This window comes from Agrilus planipennis, unplaced genomic scaffold, assembly GCF_000699045.2.
Source record: "Agrilus planipennis isolate EAB-ADULT unplaced genomic scaffold, Apla_2.0 scaffold270, whole genome shotgun sequence".
NCBI lineage: Eukaryota > Metazoa > Arthropoda > Insecta > Coleoptera > Buprestidae > Agrilus > Agrilus planipennis.
Window position 1 is genome coordinate 156162 of NW_020439001.1, and position 21833 is coordinate 177994.

The window sequence follows — 21833 nt, forward strand, 5'->3', positions numbered from 1 at the left end:
TCTTATGGAATATTTTTATTGTTCAATTGCTTTCCAGTACCCTCCCATTACTCCTGAGATAAATTCCTTTTCCTTCACTTCCAGCACGTTGATCAGGATTCACCATTGATAAAGTTTGTCCAGTTGTTTCCTTTTATAAACTACTTATTACACAATTTAGAATTAAATACATTCTTTTATAAAACTTTTACAACTTTTGACTGACTTTATAATTCGCAACCTTTTTCTTACAAAAACATGAATCATGATTTTTTTCTCCACACAAAATATTAAAATATTCAAGTTCTACAGTTTCAAGACAAAGGGTAATCTTACGAAGCATATGAAGAGTAAATCACACACCAAAAATTATGCAGCAAGTAGTAGTTCTTCAGGCTCAGCCCATCAAAGTGGTACTCAAAGTTCAGAGACCGATACTGATGACAGTGGCATGGACAGTAGTGGTGAGTTGCAGTATATCGAATTTCTTTGTATATTTAATTGTTATTTAATTAGTTGAAAAGTGTTTACTTATAGAATTTAATTTGTTTCAGATGAATCAACGCGTCAACAAGAACACGAAGCGGCATACGGCCTTCTCTCATTATCACAAAATCCACAAAGTTTACCTTCTGGCTCTTCAATGGAAAATTTCTCTCAGGGTTTAACGAAAATGGGAGAAACGACGGTACCTGCGCTAGGCTTAGATCGAAGTACAAGTTTTATGAATACGGAGCAAGTAACGCACGTGAACAATACAAATTACGCAAAAAATAAAATTCTTGATCATCAGACAATCACTACCTTCAGTACGTTAAGAGTTAATGCAACAATTCCGGTTACAACTGTACAAGAAAGTTCCAAAGAAGTAGAAAACTTAACACAGTTTTTAGGGAAAACCAATACCCAAAGACCGCTTACCTATCCTTACTTGTCTGTTACCCCCGGGGAATCACCGACGAAATCAAATAAAATTATTGAAAAATCTGCCTCGGAGAAACAACCTCATAATTTTAGTGTAATTTCAAGAAATTTAGGTCCCGAATTAAACAAAGTGCGAGAATTACCTTCTCCACAGACTGTTGAATTTAAGAAAGTTGCCATAACAATAAGCTACGATCCTAAATATTTAGAAGATGCGAAAACTCCCTCAGAAAGTTCGTTTACATCAAAACAAGTGATAGAATCGGTCATACCACTTATTAAAGTGTCTGATAACATGCAACCAAACGAAGGCGATTTCAGAAAACGAAAAATTAGTGTCTTCGAACCGGAGTTTAAGCCAAAATTACAAAGAAGCGATTCGGATGTAATGGATCTTTCTTGTAATTCAGAGAAGAATCTTAAAAATCCACCGCTTTCACATTGCGAGAATGGCACCATTGACCAAAGGACATCAGTAGCGTCGTATTCGCCGCAAGTTATAAATCTTTCGAAAAGTCAAAATCTTCCTAGTCCTTCTGTTGCCGATAAATGTAAACTTTCATTTAAGACAAGTCCTAAGGAATCTTCAACGGAACAGTTTAACAGCGAAAGAGGAAGCGACACTGAATCTTCGTCAAGATTTTCAACGAAGGTGCCGGAAAGTTACCCAACGGTAATGCATTATTCGACAGAGTCTTCTGAAAGCTTTAATTCGGTAGACTATGACAACAGTGCCATGCAAACTCTGGCCGATGTGGCTACGAAGCAAGTCAAGTTGGAAAAGAACACGATTGCAAAAAATGTAGCGTCAGCCTTTTTGAAATTGGCCACGAAGAGCGAATTTCAGATAAACGAAATAAAGAATTTCAGTTCTTCAAATAAAGACGTCAATGAACTCATCGCAAAGTCTGAAGAGAACAAAAGTTGTTCTATTTGTCTTAAGAATTTTAACAAACCCTCACAACTCAGGTGTGTATTCTAGTGGCATAAAATTTAAATAACAATCTGGATGATGTTACTCTACGTTCTTATGAATAATTTTCTAATCGCATACAATTTGTTTCTTTCCACAGTGTTAAATATTTGAATTTTCTACAACGTTTTCTTCTTTTTAATAGGTTGCACATGAATATTCATTACTTAGAGAGGCCATTTCGTTGTGATTCCTGTTCAGTTAGTTTTAGGACCAAAGGACATTTACAAAAACATGAAAGAAGTGCTAGTCATCATAATAAGGTATGCAGCATCACTTCTTTATTTTACATTGTGCTACAGAACGTAAAAAATTACAATTCATTAAAAACACATTATACACATGTATATCGATGTTTATATTCCTTCAAAAATATATTTCTATACCTACATATGTTTATTTGGTGGGAGTGCCTAATGGTATTTGCTTTATTCCAGAAAAACTACAGCATGATCCAGGTGTGGTAATAATAAATACTGTGTCGTGCATTTTGTATGTAACTAACTTAACAACTTGTTGTAGTATCGCTGCTGTAGTTATTTATCATTGTAACTTTAGGTAAGCTATAGAAATAAACAAATAAATTTTTATTGACTTAATGGTAGCACATCTATCTAACTATTGTTTCTATTTACAAGATTTAATCGGCTATTTCTTATTTGTTTTACCAAAACACAAAAAATCGGATACTTTTTTGATTATTTTAAAACATTTTTTTAGTAAATGCATATTTTTATAAACACGAGAACACTTCCTAAATTCTCATTTTTTTTTAAAGTTCGCTGAACCATTAATATTTTGTCTGGTCTGGTCTGGTCTATTTTGGATACTGTAATTACGCTGTTAAATATTTCTTCTAAAATTGTGCGTTTTCTTATTCTTATGGAATATTTTTATTGTTCAATTGCTTTCCAGTACCCTCCCATTACTCCTGAGATAAATTCCTTTTCCTTCACTTCCAGCACGTTGATCAGGATTCACCATTGATAAAGTTTGTCCAGTTGTTTCCTTTTATAAACTACTTATTACACAATTTAGAATTAAATACATTCTTTTATAAAACTTTTACAACTTTTGACTGTGACTTTATAATTCGCAACCTTTTTCTTACAAAAACATGAATCATGATTTTTTTCTCCACACAAAATATTAAAATATTCAAGTTCTACAGTTTCAAGACAAAGGGTAATCTTACGAAGCATATGAAGAGTAAATCACACACCAAAAATTATGCAGCAAGTAGTAGTTCTTCAGGCTCAGCCCATCAAAGTGGTACTCAAAGTTCAGAGACCGATACTGATGACAGTGGCATGGACAGTAGTGGTGAGTTGCAGTATATCGAATTTCTTTGTATATTTAATTGTTATTTAATTAGTTGAAAAGTGTTTACTTATAGAATTTAATTTGTTTCAGATGAATCAACGCGTCAACAAGAACACGAAGCGGCATACGGCCTTCTCTCATTATCACAAAATCCACAAAGTTTACCTTCTGGCTCTTCAATGGAAAATTTCTCTCAGGGTTTAACGAAAATGGGAGAAACGACGGTACCTGCGCTAGGCTTAGATCGAAGTACAAGTTTTATGAATACGGAGCAAGTAACGCACGTGAACAATACAAATTACGCAAAAAATAAAATTCTTGATCATCAGACAATCACTACCTTCAGTACGTTAAGAGTTAATGCAACAATTCCGGTTACAACTGTACAAGAAAGTTCCAAAGAAGTAGAAAACTTAACACAGTTTTTAGGGAAAACCAATACCCAAAGACCGCTTACCTATCCTTACTTGTCTGTTACCCCCGGGGAATCACCGACGAAATCAAATAAAATTATTGAAAAATCTGCCTCGGAGAAACAACCTCATAATTTTAGTGTAATTTCAAGAAATTTAGGTCCCGAATTAAACAAAGTGCGAGAATTACCTTCTCCACAGACTGTTGAATTTAAGAAAGTTGCCATAACAATAAGCTACGATCCTAAATATTTAGAAGATGCGAAAACTCCCTCAGAAAGTTCGTTTACATCAAAACAAGTGATAGAATCGGTCATACCACTTATTAAAGTGTCTGATAACATGCAACCAAACGAAGGCGATTTCAGAAAACGAAAAATTAGTGTCTTCGAACCGGAGTTTAAGCCAAAATTACAAAGAAGCGATTCGGATGTAATGGATCTTTCTTGTAATTCAGAGAAGAATCTTAAAAATCCACCGCTTTCACATTGCGAGAATGGCACCATTGACCAAAGGACATCAGTAGCGTCGTATTCGCCGCAAGTTATAAATCTTTCGAAAAGTCAAAATCTTCCTAGTCCTTCTGTTGCCGATAAATGTAAACTTTCATTTAAGACAAGTCCTAAGGAATCTTCAACGGAACAGTTTAACAGCGAAAGAGGAAGCGACACTGAATCTTCGTCAAGATTTTCAACGAAGGTGCCGGAAAGTTACCCAACGGTAATGCATTATTCGACAGAGTCTTCTGAAAGCTTTAATTCGGTAGACTATGACAACAGTGCCATGCAAACTCTGGCCGATGTGGCTACGAAGCAAGTCAAGTTGGAAAAGAACACGATTGCAAAAAATGTAGCGTCAGCCTTTTTGAAATTGGCCACGAAGAGCGAATTTCAGATAAACGAAATAAAGAATTTCAGTTCTTCAAATAAAGACGTCAATGAACTCATCGCAAAGTCTGAAGAGAACAAAAGTTGTTCAATTTGTCTTAAGAATTTTAACAAACCCTCACAACTCAGGTGTGTATTCTAGTGGCATAAAATTTAAATAACAATCTGGATGATGTTACTCTACGTTCTTATGAATAATTTTCTAATCGCATACAATTTGTTTCTTTCCACAGTGTTAAATATTTGAATTTTCTACAACGTTTTCTTCTTTTTAATAGGTTGCACATGAATATTCATTACTTAGAGAGGCCATTTCGTTGTGATTCCTGTTCAGTTAGTTTTAGGACCAAAGGACATTTACAAAAACATGAAAGAAGTGCTAGTCATCATAATAAGGTATGCAGCATCACTTCTTTATTTTACATTGTGCTACAGAACGTAAAAAATTACAATTCATTAAAAACACATTATACACATGTATATCGATGTTTATATTCCTTCAAAAATATATTTCTATACCTACATATGTTTATTTGGTGGGAGTGCCTAATGGTATTTGCTTTATTCCAGAAAAACTACAGCATGATCCAGGTGTGGTAATAATAAATACTGTGTCGTGCATTTTGTATGTAACTAACTTAACAACTTGTTGTAGTATCGCTGCTGTAGTTATTTATCTTTACTGTAGACTAGTCTTTTTAATAACTTTTGCAATTCTACATTCTGTTGTAGTATTTAATTCGTTTAATACTCATATTGCTTTATTAGGCGATTTTTGATAAAAAATTGTTTCATTTTATTTCGCTTCACTTATTAAGCCACTAAATTTTTCGTATTGGTTTTGTTTGCTGTCTTAAATGGGATATTTTGTTTTTAAAACGTTTCACGTAGGTAATTTAATTAAAAATTGTTTTACATTTTCGAAAATTGTAACACTACACTTTCACGTACGCACCACACGATTTCTTAAATTTACATGTCTGCTTAAATTTTTAGTGTTTTGATCATTTGTGATTACCTCGTCTTTTAGTTAATGAAATAGATTGATTTTATTTTTTCCAGTTGTCTTCATCTCCCACTTTATCGTCGTCTGAACCTAGACCATTTAAATGTTCCGACTGTAGTATTGCGTTTCGCATACATGGTCATTTAGCAAAACATCTTAGATCAAAAATGCACATCATGAAGTTAGAATGTCTTGCAAAAATACCCTTCGGACTTTATGCTGAATTGGAAAGGGCGAACAGTTTACTCACGGAAATTAATACAACCGATGGGGACCAGTGTTTAGAAAGCCTAAAGGTAACTTTTTAATAGATTGCCAATTAAATACTAAACAATTAACAGTTGAACTTCTTAAGTAATCCGAGCATTCTCTGCATTAAAAATGAATTGATTTCAAAAAGTTTCTTCATCATATCAAAAAAAAATTGGAAAAAACATGTAAAATGTTCCGCACCATATATATGAGTGCGTAACAAATATAGTTGACCCTCTTTTGCATTTGAAGCATATTTTTAAATGTATTCATCAAAATTTTAATGTTCACATAAACTATTTTAACTGTGTTCTCGTTTAACANTCTCAGTCCGAACGGTTCGTTAAAGACCACCCAACGGTACTCTCTATCGCCTTTGACCATCCAGCACGAAAAAGATAAGAAACCACCTGTTAAATTATTCGGCGGTGAGGTGAAAATCACTCAGAAATCGGGCGAAACGAAGAGTTTCAAGATTGACAACCAAGAAGCGGACAGTTTCGACGTGAACACCAATTTTATAGATTACGGCGGAAAACTGCGTGAAAATACGGTTGTAAAATCAAGTTTGCAATCAGGCGGAACCGTTCTACAGGGTAAACCGAATTACAGAAAGGAAGATTCAACCAGGTCTTCGCCTGAAGTGATTCGGGTATACGAAACAACCGCCTTGTCTCCAAGTATCGACGTATCGAACTTGGAGAAGAAAAAATTCAATTTCGAACGAGGACATCACGATTTGCCAGCGAATGACCAGTCCAAGATAAATAATAATAACAGGGAACCGGCCACGCGGCCGCCAGTAACTGACGTTACCGGAAGTTCAAACTTCAAAATTAAAACCACCACACCTACCGGTCATTCGTATAAATATACAAATATTATGGATTTCAGCCAAAAAGCTGCTAAAATGCTAGCGCCAAACTTGAAGCAGCCGAACCTTGCCGTTCCTGGCATTCCGATTCCCAACAGAGTAGCTTTTGTCCCGAATACTTCTTCGCCGACGGTGGATACCAAACTCCAGCAAACTTTTTTTGATCAGCCTAATATTCCTGCTGAAAACGACCGTGTTTTTCATTCAGCCATCAGGCAAAACAGTTCAGATAACGATCAAAGAACTTTCATACAAAAACAGCACCAACACCTGTCGCCTCTTCCATCTGAAGTAATGTTATCGCCACAAGTACTTGGTTCTAATTTGTGCAATCCCGTCAACTTATTCGTCGACGGGAAAGTTATTAGATATGTCCCAGGAATTCCAGGACCTTTCGCAGGCGAACCGATGGTCCCTTCGAGAGGTGGTGTCATTAGCCAAGCCTCTTCGCGGATAGTACCTAAAAGTGTCATGCGATCTCCGAAGTCTAAACAAGAACCTAGTCTTTCTAATCCGAATAAAATGTTATTATCTGAAAAATCGCCTATATCTCCTGTAGTCCTGAACAGTCCAGTCAAGAGTCAGGATTTTCTTTTAATGGAAAAGAGGCCTATAATTGAATCTAACGATAGATACGCCAGATCGCCGAAAATGGATAAACTAGAAATAAAAGTCAGTGAAAACAAAATGACCACAGAACAAAAATCTCCTTCCAGGGTATCTGAAGGAAGATCTCCGATTCCACCGTCAAAATCATTGGAGGTCATAAGGGCTTCTAATTCTACCGCTCTGCCTTCCTCTTCGGAAAGCCAGCGAAAATTTACACGACCCAATACTTTGGCCTTAAAACCAAGCATTTCAACTATGAAACAGCACCATGGATTAACTCCAACAATGTTTAATCAGATTCTGATAAGCCCGGAAACCCCACGGGTGGCCAAAAAGTATATTCAGCACTTTCTCAATGGAAATTATTTTAGTTATTTGGGCTTGAAGAGTTCCACTAAACCCACTTACTGTACTTTAAACAAAACGCAACCTTTTTATGTGCCGCATTTTAAAAAACTTAGCATGTATTCGGAATGGAGACAGCAGGAAAGTAAAACTGACGAATTATACGTCAGTGCTTACGATTCTCGTCAAAAACAACAAAAGTTTACGACTGCCGGAAAGACTGCAACCAATTTGGTGGTCCATTCCAGTTATAAGGTAAATACTGTTTTTGTCGTTTTATGTAATGTACTCTGAGTTTTACAAATGGTGAACTTTAATCCTGTTTTGTATATGTGTAATATTCTAAATTAATCGTATTATCGAATTAGTGATACCCAAGTATGACGTCATTGTAAATAGAATTTGTTTTAATGTGTTCGTTAATTAATAGAGTTTTTAACTTTTCAAACTTACAAAATTTTTAAGTACGCTTTTTTTTTTTAATTAAACATATAACGCAATTCCTTTTTTTTTTAATTTCCCACTCTGATGGGTTTTATTGATGTTTTTAATTAATTAACAAGGTCTTCAGTAATACGAAACTGATAAAAATTGAAAATATTTTATTTATATTATATTTTATGTGTAGAACAGGGCAATTTCGCTATATTGACCTATGCTGTATAATTTTCTTTATACTATTTATACATATTGTTTATTTGACGATGTTTTTAGTCAGAGAGGGTTGTGAAAAAAGAAGTGGATGATCAAGGAAAATCAAATTCTTCTGTAACGGGAGGGTACGAATCAAATGAAGAATACACATACATAAGGGGTCGTGGTAAGTTTTACGTAAATTTGAGAAAAACGTTTTTTTTTTTGTTTTAACAAATTATTTATTTGTCTAATATTTGCATGACTTATTATAGGTAGAGGTCGATACATTTGTGATCAATGTGGAATACGATGTAAAAAACCTTCAATGTTAAAAAAGCATATACGAACCCATACTAATGATAGACCATTCACTTGCAGTCATTGTAACTTTAGGTAAGCTATAGAAATAAACAAATAAATTTTTATTGACTTAATGGTAGCACATCTATCTAACTATTGTTTCTATTTACAAGATTTAATCGGCTATTTCTTATTTGTTTTACCAAAACACAAAAAATCGGATACTTTTTTGATTATTTTAAAACATTTTTTTAGTAAATGCATATTTTTATAAACACGAGAACACTTCCTAAATTCTCATTTTTTTTTAAAGTTCGCTGAACCATTAATATTTTGTCTGGTCTGGTCTGGTCTATTTTGGATACTGTAATTACGCTGTTAAATATTTCTTCTAAAATTGTGCGTTTTCTTATTCTTATGGAATATTTTTATTGTTCAATTGCTTTCCAGTACCCTCCCATTACTCCTGAGATAAATTCCTTTTCCTTCACTTCCAGCACGTTGATCAGGATTCACCATTGATAAAGTTTGTCCAGTTGTTTCCTTTTATAAACTACTTATTACACAATTTAGAATTAAATACATTCTTTTATAAAACTTTTACAACTTTTGACTGTGACTTTATAATTCGCAACCTTTTTCTTACAAAAACATGAATCATGATTTTTTTCTCCACACAAAATATTAAAATATTCAAGTTCTACAGTTTCAAGACAAAGGGTAATCTTACGAAGCATATGAAGAGTAAATCACACACCAAAAATTATGCAGCAAGTAGTAGTTCTTCAGGCTCAGCCCATCAAAGTGGTACTCAAAGTTCAGAGACCGATACTGATGACAGTGGCATGGACAGTAGTGGTGAGTTGCAGTATATCGAATTTCTTTGTATATTTAATTGTTATTTAATTAGTTGAAAAGTGTTTACTTATAGAATTTAATTTGTTTCAGATGAATCAACGCGTCAACAAGAACACGAAGCGGCATACGGCCTTCTCTCATTATCACAAAATCCACAAAGTTTACCTTCTGGCTCTTCAATGGAAAATTTCTCTCAGGGTTTAACGAAAATGGGAGAAACGACGGTACCTGCGCTAGGCTTAGATCGAAGTACAAGTTTTATGAATACGGAGCAAGTAACGCACGTGAACAATACAAATTACGCAAAAAATAAAATTCTTGATCATCAGACAATCACTACCTTCAGTACGTTAAGAGTTAATGCAACAATTCCGGTTACAACTGTACAAGAAAGTTCCAAAGAAGTAGAAAACTTAACACAGTTTTTAGGGAAAACCAATACCCAAAGACCGCTTACCTATCCTTACTTGTCTGTTACCCCCGGGGAATCACCGACGAAATCAAATAAAATTATTGAAAAATCTGCCTCGGAGAAACAACCTCATAATTTTAGTGTAATTTCAAGAAATTTAGGTCCCGAATTAAACAAAGTGCGAGAATTACCTTCTCCACAGACTGTTGAATTTAAGAAAGTTGCCATAACAATAAGCTACGATCCTAAATATTTAGAAGATGCGAAAACTCCCTCAGAAAGTTCGTTTACATCAAAACAAGTGATAGAATCGGTCATACCACTTATTAAAGTGTCTGATAACATGCAACCAAACGAAGGCGATTTCAGAAAACGAAAAATTAGTGTCTTCGAACCGGAGTTTAAGCCAAAATTACAAAGAAGCGATTCGGATGTAATGGATCTTTCTTGTAATTCAGAGAAGAATCTTAAAAATCCACCGCTTTCACATTGCGAGAATGGCACCATTGACCAAAGGACATCAGTAGCGTCGTATTCGCCGCAAGTTATAAATCTTTCGAAAAGTCAAAATCTTCCTAGTCCTTCTGTTGCCGATAAATGTAAACTTTCATTTAAGACAAGTCCTAAGGAATCTTCAACGGAACAGTTTAACAGCGAAAGAGGAAGCGACACTGAATCTTCGTCAAGATTTTCAACGAAGGTGCCGGAAAGTTACCCAACGGTAATGCATTATTCGACAGAGTCTTCTGAAAGCTTTAATTCGGTAGACTATGACAACAGTGCCATGCAAACTCTGGCCGATGTGGCTACGAAGCAAGTCAAGTTGGAAAAGAACACGATTGCAAAAAATGTAGCGTCAGCCTTTTTGAAATTGGCCACGAAGAGCGAATTTCAGATAAACGAAATAAAGAATTTCAGTTCTTCAAATAAAGACGTCAATGAACTCATCGCAAAGTCTGAAGAGAACAAAAGTTGTTCAATTTGTCTTAAGAATTTTAACAAACCCTCACAACTCAGGTGTGTATTCTAGTGGCATAAAATTTAAATAACAATCTGGATGATGTTACTCTACGTTCTTATGAATAATTTTCTAATCGCATACAATTTGTTTCTTTCCACAGTGTTAAATATTTGAATTTTCTACAACGTTTTCTTCTTTTTAATAGGTTGCACATGAATATTCATTACTTAGAGAGGCCATTTCGTTGTGATTCCTGTTCAGTTAGTTTTAGGACCAAAGGACATTTACAAAAACATGAAAGAAGTGCTAGTCATCATAATAAGGTATGCAGCATCACTTCTTTATTTTACATTGTGCTACAGAACGTAAAAAATTACAATTCATTAAAAACACATTATACACATGTATATCGATGTTTATATTCCTTCAAAAATATATTTCTATACCTACATATGTTTATTTGGTGGGAGTGCCTAATGGTATTTGCTTTATTCCAGAAAAACTACAGCATGATCCAGGTGTGGTAATAATAAATACTGTGTCGTGCATTTTGTATGTAACTAACTTAACAACTTGTTGTAGTATCGCTGCTGTAGTTATTTATCTTTACTGTAGACTAGTCTTTTTAATAACTTTTGCAATTCTATATTCTGTTGTAGTATTTAATTCGTTTAATACTCATATTGCTTTATTAGGCGATTTTTGATAAAAAATTGTTTCATTTTATTTCGCTTCACTTATTAAGCCACTAAATTTTTCGTATTGGTTTTGTTTGCTGTCTTAAATGGGATATTTTGTTTTTAAAACGTTTCACGTAGGTAATTTAATTAAAAATTGTTTTACATTTTCGAAAATTGTAACACTACACTTTCACGTACGCACCACACGATTTCTTAAATTTACATGTCTGCTTAAATTTTTAGTGTTTTGATCATTTGTGATTACCTCGTCTTTTAGTTAATGAAATAGATTGATTTTATTTTTTCCAGTTGTCTTCATCTCCCACTTTATCGTCGTCTGAACCTAGACCATTTAAATGTTCCGACTGTAGTATTGCGTTTCGCATACATGGTCATTTAGCAAAACATCTTAGATCAAAAATGCACATCATGAAGTTAGAATGTCTTGCAAAAATACCCTTCGGACTTTATGCTGAATTGGAAAGGGCGAACAGTTTACTCACGGAAATTAATACAACCGATGGGGACCAGTGTTTAGAAAGCCTAAAGGTAACTTTTTAATAGATTGCCAATTAAATACTAAACAATTAACAGTTGAACTTCTTAAGTAATCCGAGCATTCTCTGCATTAAAAATGAATTGATTTCAAAAAGTTTCTTCATCATATCAAAAAAAAATTGGAAAAAACATGTAAAATGTTCCGCACCATATATATGAGTGCGTAACAAATATAGTTGACCCTCTTTTGCATTTGAAGCATATTTTTAAATGTATTCATCAAAATTTTAATGTTCACATAAACTATTTTAACTGTGTTCTCGTTTAACAATAATTATTTAGTTATTTAATATTCAATTTTCGTGAAATTTAATACTTGCGAAATACCGCAAAAGTAATGCGCTTACGTATATTACGACTTTTTTGATTAGTACAGAGAAAGTATATAAATAATTTATACCAACAGTGTAAGTGATAACATCGTACATAATTTTTTTTGCAGGCTTTAGCAAAAAAAGTGTTCATCAATGACCCAAAAAAGCTGAACCATTATCAAGTTTCAAATACAAACACAGATAGCTAGTTTTTAGTTTAGGTCCTATATTTCAAATTTTATAAGACTGACTATTAATCTAAACGCATAGAAAACTATACATTTTGTAAAATTTTTATGTTTAAATAATATATAGTAAATAATTATAATGACGATATCGGTCGATTTTCATCACATTTTGAAATAAATTTAATATTTTGAAAAATAAAAATATTTGCGTTTAATTTTCATAAAAAAAAGGTGTTTAATTCAACGCTGATTTTCATTTGTGGTGCAAAATTCGACTGACGAGGCAATTAATTAATAGAATTTAATATGAGAAGCTTGCTTTATTTTTACATAATGTAGCTAATGCGTCAATATTAGCATGTGATACAAATATTTTAGGTTTATTTTACTACGAGAGAAACTAAGAGATAAAGATGAATTTGTAAATACGGCGCTTTTTAAAAATAATGATTGTAGTTGTTAAAAGTTCTATTTCTAGGCACTAATTGATCTTAAATACAGAAAGGGTTTGTGGTGGGCAGTGGGGATGATTCTGCCACATGCGGTATTTAATTCGTTGTAGTGAATTGCATTATGTTGATATTATTTATTTTCCTATAGATTTTAAGAGCATTTCAATTTATAAACGAAAACAGTCTACAGATTCCTAAGTTGGATATTTTGTAAATATGCAGTAGACCAGAATGTCATAAGGATAGTTTGTTATTTAGAAAAAATCTGTTACGTTTCTTGTTAAAAAAAGTACAAGATTAATTGTTGAATAAATATTTTTTGTTTAATTTACTTTTTAACTTTTATTGCTTTAAATAAAAAAGCAGCAATAAAAAAATTTTTTGATCAATAATTGATACTTATCACTGTATGTATGAGTTAGTTTAAAAAAAAAATGAACAAAATTGTAAAGTTGTGCGTATTATTATGGGGTACAGACAAACAAACTGTTTCAGTTCGTTTCCTGATGATAATTCAGAATAATACTTATTGTTTGATTTATTATCTATGGATTTTGATAAATTTAACCTATTATTGCATCAACATCAAAACTATAGATTAATCAAAACATAACCTTATATTGTAAGCAAATTCAAAACTTGGCGTTCATTTACGTATGTGGTTTAATTTTTTTTTGCTGTGTGTGGTAGGGAATTCGTAGAACCTTTTTATTATCGTTTAAGAAATTACTAGACAATCTTTAAGAAAAAATAAAAGGAGTACCTTTTCTAGTGTAACAATGACTGCACCGATGGAGAGAATACAAGTGTTAGATTCTATTGAGAAGGACGTTATTACTTGCCTACATAGTGCAGGACAAGCATTTGTAGAACTAGGGAAAGAAAAGTCCAGTTTAAAACAAGCTGAGAATCACACTCAAACCTTTTTAAAAACATTGGGTGCAGTTGAATCAAAACTGACAGACCAGATTAATTACTTAACTCAAGTGTCTACAGGACAACCACATGAAGGCTCTGGATATGCTTCACAAAAAGTGCTTCAGATGGCTTGGCATAGGCTTGAACATGCTCGATCAAGAGTGAATGAACTTGATCGTCTTAAAATGAAACACCTACAGGGGAGGACTTCCTCTAGACCAGCTGTAACTACTAATGGAGTTTCAACACATTCTACATCAAATGTTTCTAATTAATAATAGTTGTGAAATACTTTATCAATTGTGTTTTTAACTTTTTTTTATATCCTAAAATTCAACTTGGATTTTGTAGCTGAATTAAAATCTGTCCTTTATAAGTAACTTTTATAATGGTATCCTTTATCAAATAATAATATTTTAGGAACAATATTACACAGCTACTGTCTTTGATTAATAATCAAGACAGTCATGGTACCATCTTGGTACAACAATCAATTTAGATTTTAGAAAAGACAACAGTATTATGATAGTCATTTTCTCTCAGTAGATTGACCATAGATAATTTATTGACCTGTGGTAATCACTGTACGTAACCTAACAATTTTCCAACTAATAAGAAAGCATGGTTAGCAAGGTTAAGTGATTTGGTTAATTTTGGATAAAACAGCTTCTTAGAAAACGTTGAACTTAATTTATTTATCTGAATTATTTAAAAAAGCAACATGTCTTCATACAATTTTAAGAAAATTGCCGTTGTGCCAACTTCGAAGGTAGGTTTTGTTTCTAATAAAACACTCAATATGCCCTACTTATTATTTGCTTTTGTAGGATTTTATAGATATCATCTTGTCGAAGACTCAAAGAAAAACACCAACAGTTGTTCACAAACACTATAAAATAACAAGAATTCGAACATTTTATATGCGGAAAGTGAAGTATTCCCAACAAAGTTTTCATGATAGGCTTACTCAAATATTAACAGAATTTCCTAAATTAGATGATATTCACCCTTTTTATGCAGATTTGATGAATGTGCTTTATGACAAAGATCATTACAAGCTTGCTTTAGGTCAGCTCAATACAGCTAGACATTTGATAGATAAGTAAGTTTTGTATCTTCTTTTTGTAATAGAGTGTTTATTCTTATCTCCATTTAAGTGTTGCAAAGGATTATGTGAGACTTTTGAAATTTGGAGATTCTCTCTACAGATGCAAGCAACTTAAAAGAGCTGCTTTAGGTCGTATGGCTACTATCATGAAAAGACAGGCATCTAATTTAACTTATTTAGAACAAGTAAGACAACATTTGGCTCGCTTGCCATCAATTGATCCATACACTCGTACAATAATTATTTGTGGTAGGTTATACTGTTAGAAATTTTATTTTCAAAAGATTGTATCCCTTTTTTTTTAAGGTTTTCCAAATGTTGGTAAATCTTCATTTATAAATAAAATTACAAGAGCAGATGTAGAGGTCCAACCATATGCCTTTACAACTAAATCACTGTATGTTGGTCATACAGATTATAAATATCTGAGATGGCAAGTTATTGATACTCCAGGAATACTTGACCATCCTCTGGAAGAACGTAATGTTATTGAAATGCAAGCAGTTACTGCACTTGCTCATCTTAGAGCATGCGTCTTATATTTCTTTGATATATCTGAACAATGTGGATACATGCTAGATGATCAGGTAGTGTTATTCAAACTTTAAAATATTCATGTTTGTTAAGTATTTGTTTTAGGTTAAATTATTTGAATCAATTAAACCTTTGTTTGCCAACAAACCTCTTGTAGTAGTTGCAAATAAGATTGACATTGTTAAATTAGATGACTTAGCTCCACAGCGAAGAGCATTACTAAAAGAAATTGAAGAAAATCCTGAAATACCCCTTTTGGAAATGTCCACTGTTACTGAACAGGGAGTGATGGAAGTAAAAATTGAAGCTTGTGAAAAACTTCTGAGTTTCAGAGTTGACCAAAAAATGAGAACTAAAAAGGTAATTGAAAAATTGCAACAGATTACATAGATATCTTGTCAGTGATTTTTTGGCCGGTATACGTAGTCATAGTTAATGAAGCTAACTTTTATGACTTTTAGGTAGATAATGTGCTTAATAGATTACATGTTGCAATTCCAAAACCACGAGATGATAAACCAAGACCACCTGTTATTCCAGAGAATGTTCTGTTGAAGAAACAGTTGAAAGGTGATAAACCAAAAAGAAAACTTGAACGTGATATCGAAGTTGAACTTGGAGATGATTATTATCTTGACTTGAAAAAACACTATGTTGATATTCCAGAAGAAGAAAGATATGATATAATTCCTGAATTCTGGGAAGGTCACAATATTGCTGACTATATTGATCCTGATATTTTTGAAGTTAGTACTTATAAATATGTTTATTTTAGTAACAAAATTGGTAATCCTTTTAATATTGACTTCCACCTGGAAGTATTATATATAAAAGAGATTATGAGTGTTGTCAGCACAGGGCAGAGTAGTATTACGTAGTTGGTATCAGCAATTTCTTATTCTGAAATGTACGATGTGTTGCATACCTATTTACAAACAATTCCTTTAAATTTAATTTTTCAAACAATTTTTAACACAAAGAAAGAACAAATTGTTCACAAAAGTGAATTTCGACCAGTCGAAGCAATGGTGATTGATAGGGGGAAGGACTTGTAATATTGAAGATAATAATTTTTTGTAGAAGTTGGGACAACTTGAAAAAGAGGAAGAAATTCGCGAAGATACTGGGATGTACGCGGTTCCAAAGATCGAATTGGATGATACTTTACGAGAAATTAAACAGCTTGCATTGCAAATTCGCCACAAAAAAGCCATAATGAAAGATGAAGCAAGAGTAAACAAACAATGCAAAAAACCGGTTATGCCTCGAACAACAACAGCGAGGGTAAAGAACTTTTGGGAAATCCTTAATTTAATTTTACGTTATTTAAAACTTTACAACTAATTAATTATGTTTATGTTTCTTTTAAAGGTAAGGGACCGTTCAGTTTCTAAACTACGAAAAGACATGGAAGGGTTGGGTGTAGATATGAGTGGTACAGAAAATGCTCACTTCACTAAAACAAAAGGGAGAAGTCGTTCTTTGGGGCCACCTGCAAAGCGTATGCGTGTGGACAGCAGCCAGTCCCGTCCTAGGAGTTCATCTAGAGTTACCCCTCGAAATGAACAGGGCGTTAAGGATGTTATTGTAAGTTTGAAACATGTTCTACTGTTTGTTTGGGTAAATGTTTTGTATGCCTCTTATTGTTCAGTATTTCGAGTCCAATCTTGGAAATACGTTGAATGTTATTAGACAACATATCATTACACATTGTTATGTAAAGATGGTGTGGAATTGAGAGTTGCTTCTCTTATTTATATTTTATCTGCGGTGTACCTATTATATTAAATAAATTCTACACATTTGTATAGTGTGGAAATTTAAATACCGCTATTTTTAATGCATTTTGTGTTACAGATGAAAAAGAAACTATCGAAAATTGCTCACAAGGCAATAGCAAAGAAAGTTAAAAAGAAGGGATTAAAAGGCGAAGCAGATCGATTCATTGGAACAAAAATGCCGAAACATCTGTTCTCTGGCAAACGTGGCGTTGGTAAAACTGATTATCGTTAAAATTGTATTTGAAAATGTTGCGTATTATATTGTTAATTAAATGCGCTACTAAAATCTAAACAATCTCCAGTGTTAAAACATCTTTTTGTTTTCTTATTGCTATATATTTTACATGTTCTACACGGAAGTTAGTTACTTGATACTGCCTTTGGTCAATTTTCACATTCAAAAAAATATTTAATGTAATTTAATTTTTTTAATCATCCATGTTTTCAACTATAATTTTATCAGTTCCAAGTAAAATGATTGTTTGCTAACTACAGAAATGTGGTATTTTTTTCTACAAATTTAATTACCTTCTCCACAGACTGTTGAATTTAAGAANTTGCTAACTACAAAAATGTGGTATTTTTTTCTACAAATTTAGCAAACCAGAAAATCCTTATCATTTTTGAGTATTTATTATTTATTTATTTTAATATTAAAATTAATTTGTTAAAGAAGAATTAAAAGGAGTTTTGTGCAACATAAAGTAAACTTTGTGGGGCATTGATCCTATTTTCGTCAAGATGAGTGTAAGTGAATAATCTTATCTGATAAATAACAAAAAGTATATTGATAACAAATTAGTATCTTCAGGTGAAGATATTTACATTTATAATCTTCACCTGAAAAAGCTAATGTTTGTACTGTTTGTAATCAATGTACTACAGTGCTTATTATATTAATTATTAGTATGTGTAACTTCCACAATTGATAATACTATTCTATTGCCCGTTAGTCTCTGCCGCCTAGACTAGCTAACTGCCGTTAGCAAGGTAATGAAGATTCATTGCCAGGCAATGAATTCTATACTATTCGTAGGTTTAGTATAGAATTCATTGATGCCAGGCCACTGATCATAGATACTCATACCATAGCACTGTATTATCGTGACAGTGAGGTTATGGGAGGTCATAGTTAGTTCATGTCATTTTTGAGTAGTTCAATTCTTCAATTGAACTTGTGACTGCTGTCGTGGCTGTCGTCTTATACCATGGGGACTAGAAGTTATGTGTTATTTTATGTGTTAGTTTATGTATTAAATAGTGTTGTAAATAATATTTATGGAGCCCTTGTGCATAGAAAATTTGAATACAAATATTCATTTAAACCCCCGTACTTGGCTCAAAAAGACGGCAGTGTTCCGTTTTGGGAATACGGCGGTAGTAAGTAATAGCAACGTGTTTGGTACACGTAAGCGATTAAAATTTAAGCAACAACATACTTTTATCATTTTTGTTGAATAGGTTCCCTTTGAGACAAAAGGAAGAAATTATATTCTGTTTGTTATAAAAGTAAATAGTTTTGAGATGCTTTGTAGTTCATAACCACAATAAACAGCTGTTGAATTAAAAAAAAAAATATTAAACAAGTTGTTTGTAAAAACCTTTTTTACTGTTAATTTCTGTTTTTAATTTAATTCCTAACGTTCTGATAAACGTATACTACCTTGTTTTTCAGCTTTAAAGTTTTTCATGCATTAAACTTGGAACATTTCAGTAATCCATATGTACTGTTTATATGAGCTTTTTATTGTAAATTGTACAACACATGTGATTTTAAAAATATCACTTTAATTTTCGTTATTTTAGATGCCATTGCTAGTGCAGAAAATGTGAGAATAGCACCTTCTTTAAGAAGTCAGAAAGGTGCTATTTGGACAAAAAGTCCTACTAACTTCGACTGGTGGGAAGTAGATATGGTTTTCAGAATTACTGGTAGAGGAAGAATAGGAGCAGATGGATTAGTAAGAAAATAAACAGTAGTTAAAGGTTAGATGTTATCTTCTTTTTTTAGGCATTTTGGTATACGCAAAACAAAGGGTCCTATGAGGGTGATGTGTTTGGCTCCTCAGACAAATGGGTCGGTCTGGGCATTTTCTTTGACTCATTTGATAATGATAATAAACATAATAATCCTTACATTTATGCCATGGTTAATGATGGAACTAAACAATTTGACCATCAAAAGTAAAAAGTGCCATTAAAAATAACTTTAAACACTTAACAGATGCTATTTACAGTGATGGACTAACACAATCAGCAGCTGGATGTTTGAGGGATTTCAGAAATAAGCCTTTTCCTACTAGAGCTCGTATCGAGTATTATCAAAATACATTAACGTTATTATTCCATAATGGCATGACTAGCAATGATCAAGATTATGAAATGTGTCTTCGTGTTGACAATATTGTACTTCCAAAGAATGGTTACTTCGGCATATCAGCGGCTACTGGTGGACTTGCAGATGATCATGATGTCTTACACTTCCTAACTAACAGTCTTTNTGATGTGTAAGTAGATAATTCAAATTTATAATTTGGTGGTTAGAATATTAAAATCTCAGGTTAGCAGTATTAAGCAAAGAAGAAGGCACAAAAGGTTTTGATATTGAAGCAGGACAATCATGGCATTATCCTACAAACTATCCTCTGACAATATTGTACTTCCAAAGAATGGTTACTTCGGCATATCAGCGGCTACTGGTGGACTTGCAGATGATCATGATGTCTTACACTTCCTTACTAACAGTCTTTGGCCCGTTGATCAAGCACCTGTACAATGTGAGTATTTAATATACGCATTTATGGCATTTTTATCTACCTATGAATATACCTTTTAGCGGCTAGTGAAGAACAACAAAGATTAGCTCAGGAGTATCAGGAATATCAAAACAAATTAGAGCAACAGAAACAGGATTATCGTAAAGAACACCCAGAAGTAAGAATTGCTCAGTAAAATGTAATTGCATAATTAAAAAAAAAATGTTTTTAACAGCATCAGGGAAAGCAACCAGAAGAATTGGAAGATTGGTTTGAATCAGATAGTCAGCGAGAACTACGACAAATTTTCCAGGGACAGTCGCAGATTTATGATGTACTTCGAGAATTGAATCGCAAACTCGATGAAATGGTCGGTAGACAAGAACGAACCCTCAGTCTTATCTCCATGCAACAACAAGCTGCTGCAGTTGGCGGTCAAGCCCAACAAGCAGGCGGTCAACCATCACAAGCTATACCAACTGGTTATATTGATACAATACGAAGAGACGAGGTCACTACATTGTTTAACAATCAGAATCAACTGGCAAATTTAATCAAAGACGTCAAGTAAGAAAAGACATTAGAAAGAGTGCTGAAAGACTGTTATAAACCATTGAATTACACTACATTCGATAGTGTGAACAAAAAAAACAACATATATCGATTTACCCACGTTAACGAATGTTATTTTTAAGAATAAAATGATAAAGGAACAATAAAACACTTGTGTGGGTTTTACTGAATGCAATGAGAAATCTCTAATATATTTTTCCACCTAAGGGTCATTTTCTAAACGTAGTTACAAGAAATACTCTTTGAAAATAATCGTTTGGTTGAATAATATGTTAGAGATTTTTCATTAAATTCAGTGAAACCCACACAAGTGTTTTTTATTATTTCCTTATCGCTTTATTNCGATGTTCACACTATCGAGTGTGTTAATGTATTGAGTGTTGATTATGATGTAAGTGTAACGAAGTTGTCTTCTGTCCATAATGACTAATTCTTTAATGATTTTTATGTTTCTCCACAGGCAATTAATAGCCACAGTATCATCTCAGGCAGACAAAATAATAATAAATCAATCGAAACAGCCTACAGCTCAAATTCAGCCAATGGGTTACGATATGCAATCCCTAGTTGCTGAAATGCGCGACGGTTTGAATCACGTTAAACAAAACGTTGCACAATTTGCAGCTCAGAGGCCTGGAGGAACGTGTCCGAGTTGCGTATCTGTTACAACATTACTTATTATTGCCGTTATTCAATTGGCGATATATTTAGGCTATTCAATATACAGGTAAGTTTTTATAAGACAACTTTGTTCAGATATTGAATATTTGTTTGATATTTATTGCCACCCAAATATTGATTGCGTTTTTATTAATTTTTTTTTATAGGGACAACAAAGACAGTCATTACAAGAAATTCTATTAAAAGAAATTTAGGAATCTAATGATTGTTTTTTATTCGAAATTAGTTACGAACTGACTGAATTGTCTCAATCTTCCTTCCAGTCTTTGTTTTTTTGTTTGTTAATACAAATGGGTGTGCGTTGATTTTGCAAGCAATTTAAAATCAATTTAAGTATTAGCGTAATTATGGGGTAAAAAATGACAAATTTCCTAGTACGTATTTTTTTATATGTTACATATATTTCAACATTCTATATACTTGAATAAGCATTGGTTGTGAATATTTTATTTATAAAAAGAAAAACAAAAAATCTTTACAATTAAAGTTTTTAATTAATTATTTTGTTTTGCAATTCACGATTTTCAAAATTGCGCAA

General features: G+C 32.9%; 6 protein-coding genes across 10 annotated transcripts in view; all 6 read left to right on the plus strand.

Moving 5' to 3' along the window:
* The window catches only part of LOC108741375 (zinc finger protein 40), a 59112-nt gene extending 45872 nt beyond the window's left edge, over positions 1-13240 (plus strand). Inside the window, exons 3-10 of one of the 2 annotated variants that reach the window (XM_025975890.1) lie at positions 6082-7840; positions 8300-8405; positions 8494-8614; positions 9228-9379; positions 9470-10808; positions 10958-11075; positions 11742-11981; positions 12433-13240. In XM_025975890.1, the coding sequence (XP_025831675.1) occupies positions 6082-7840; positions 8300-8405; positions 8494-8614; positions 9228-9379; positions 9470-10808; positions 10958-11075; positions 11742-11981; positions 12433-12513 (3916 nt within the window). In that variant the 3' untranslated portion in view covers positions 12514-13240. Of the gene's footprint in view, positions 1-6081; positions 7841-8299; positions 8406-8493; positions 8615-9227; positions 9380-9469; positions 10809-10957; positions 11076-11249; positions 11713-11741; positions 11982-12432 lie in introns of those variants that run through there. The other variant, XM_025975891.1, reaches the window with a different exon arrangement.
* Positions 9-2416, plus strand: LOC112904835 (zinc finger protein 40-like). The gene is made up of 4 exons (XM_025975897.1): positions 9-443; positions 534-1872; positions 2022-2139; positions 2314-2416. Exons 1-4 carry the CDS (start codon positions 245-247, stop codon positions 2341-2343), a joined length of 1686 nt encoding a protein of 561 aa, XP_025831682.1. The 5' UTR covers positions 9-244; the 3' UTR covers positions 2344-2416.
* On the plus strand, positions 2591-6041 carry LOC112904834 (zinc finger protein 40-like). 2 transcript variants are annotated; one of them, XM_025975894.1, is made up of 5 exons: positions 2591-3199; positions 3290-4628; positions 4778-4895; positions 5070-5090; positions 5562-6041. In XM_025975894.1, exons 1-5 carry the CDS (start codon positions 3001-3003, stop codon positions 5811-5813), a joined length of 1929 nt encoding a protein of 642 aa, XP_025831679.1. In that variant the 5' UTR covers positions 2591-3000; the 3' UTR covers positions 5814-6041. The 2 variants fall into 2 exon arrangements, with proteins under 2 accessions (XP_025831679.1, XP_025831680.1); XM_025975895.1 differs by lacking the exon at positions 5070-5090 and having other exon boundaries at positions 2594-3199; positions 5562-6037.
* A 286-nt stretch (positions 13241-13526) lies between the features above and the next one.
* LOC108741382 (mediator of RNA polymerase II transcription subunit 11) lies at positions 13527-14238 on the plus strand. Its single transcript, XM_018476187.1, has one exon. It carries the CDS (start codon positions 13724-13726, stop codon positions 14135-14137), a length of 414 nt encoding a protein of 137 aa, XP_018331689.1. The 5' UTR covers positions 13527-13723; the 3' UTR covers positions 14138-14238.
* A 113-nt stretch (positions 14239-14351) lies between these two features.
* On the plus strand, positions 14352-17597 carry LOC108741379 (nucleolar GTP-binding protein 1). Its single transcript, XM_018476181.2, has 9 exons — positions 14352-14631; positions 14690-14964; positions 15020-15219; positions 15277-15557; positions 15610-15864; positions 15966-16250; positions 16585-16788; positions 16876-17091; positions 17362-17597. Exons 1-9 carry the CDS (start codon positions 14584-14586, stop codon positions 17515-17517), a joined length of 1920 nt encoding a protein of 639 aa, XP_018331683.1. The 5' UTR covers positions 14352-14583; the 3' UTR covers positions 17518-17597.
* Positions 17598-18177: 580 nt separating this feature from the next.
* Positions 18178-21794, plus strand: LOC108741380 (protein ERGIC-53). Of its 3 annotated transcripts, none has more exons than XM_018476184.2 (9): positions 18178-18275; positions 19092-19246; positions 19297-19469; positions 19523-19707; positions 19958-20062; positions 20122-20219; positions 20277-20608; positions 21075-21341; positions 21442-21776. In XM_018476184.2, exons 2-9 carry the CDS (start codon positions 19199-19201, stop codon positions 21476-21478), a joined length of 1245 nt encoding a protein of 414 aa, XP_018331686.1. In that variant the 5' UTR covers positions 18178-18275; positions 19092-19198; the 3' UTR covers positions 21479-21776. The 3 variants fall into 3 exon arrangements, with proteins under 3 accessions (XP_018331686.1, XP_018331684.1, XP_018331685.1); XM_018476182.2 differs by lacking the exon at positions 18178-18275 and adding an exon at positions 18438-18665; XM_018476183.2 differs by lacking the exon at positions 18178-18275 and adding an exon at positions 18453-18693 and having other exon boundaries at positions 21442-21794.
* Positions 21795-21833: the final 39 nt, after the last annotated feature.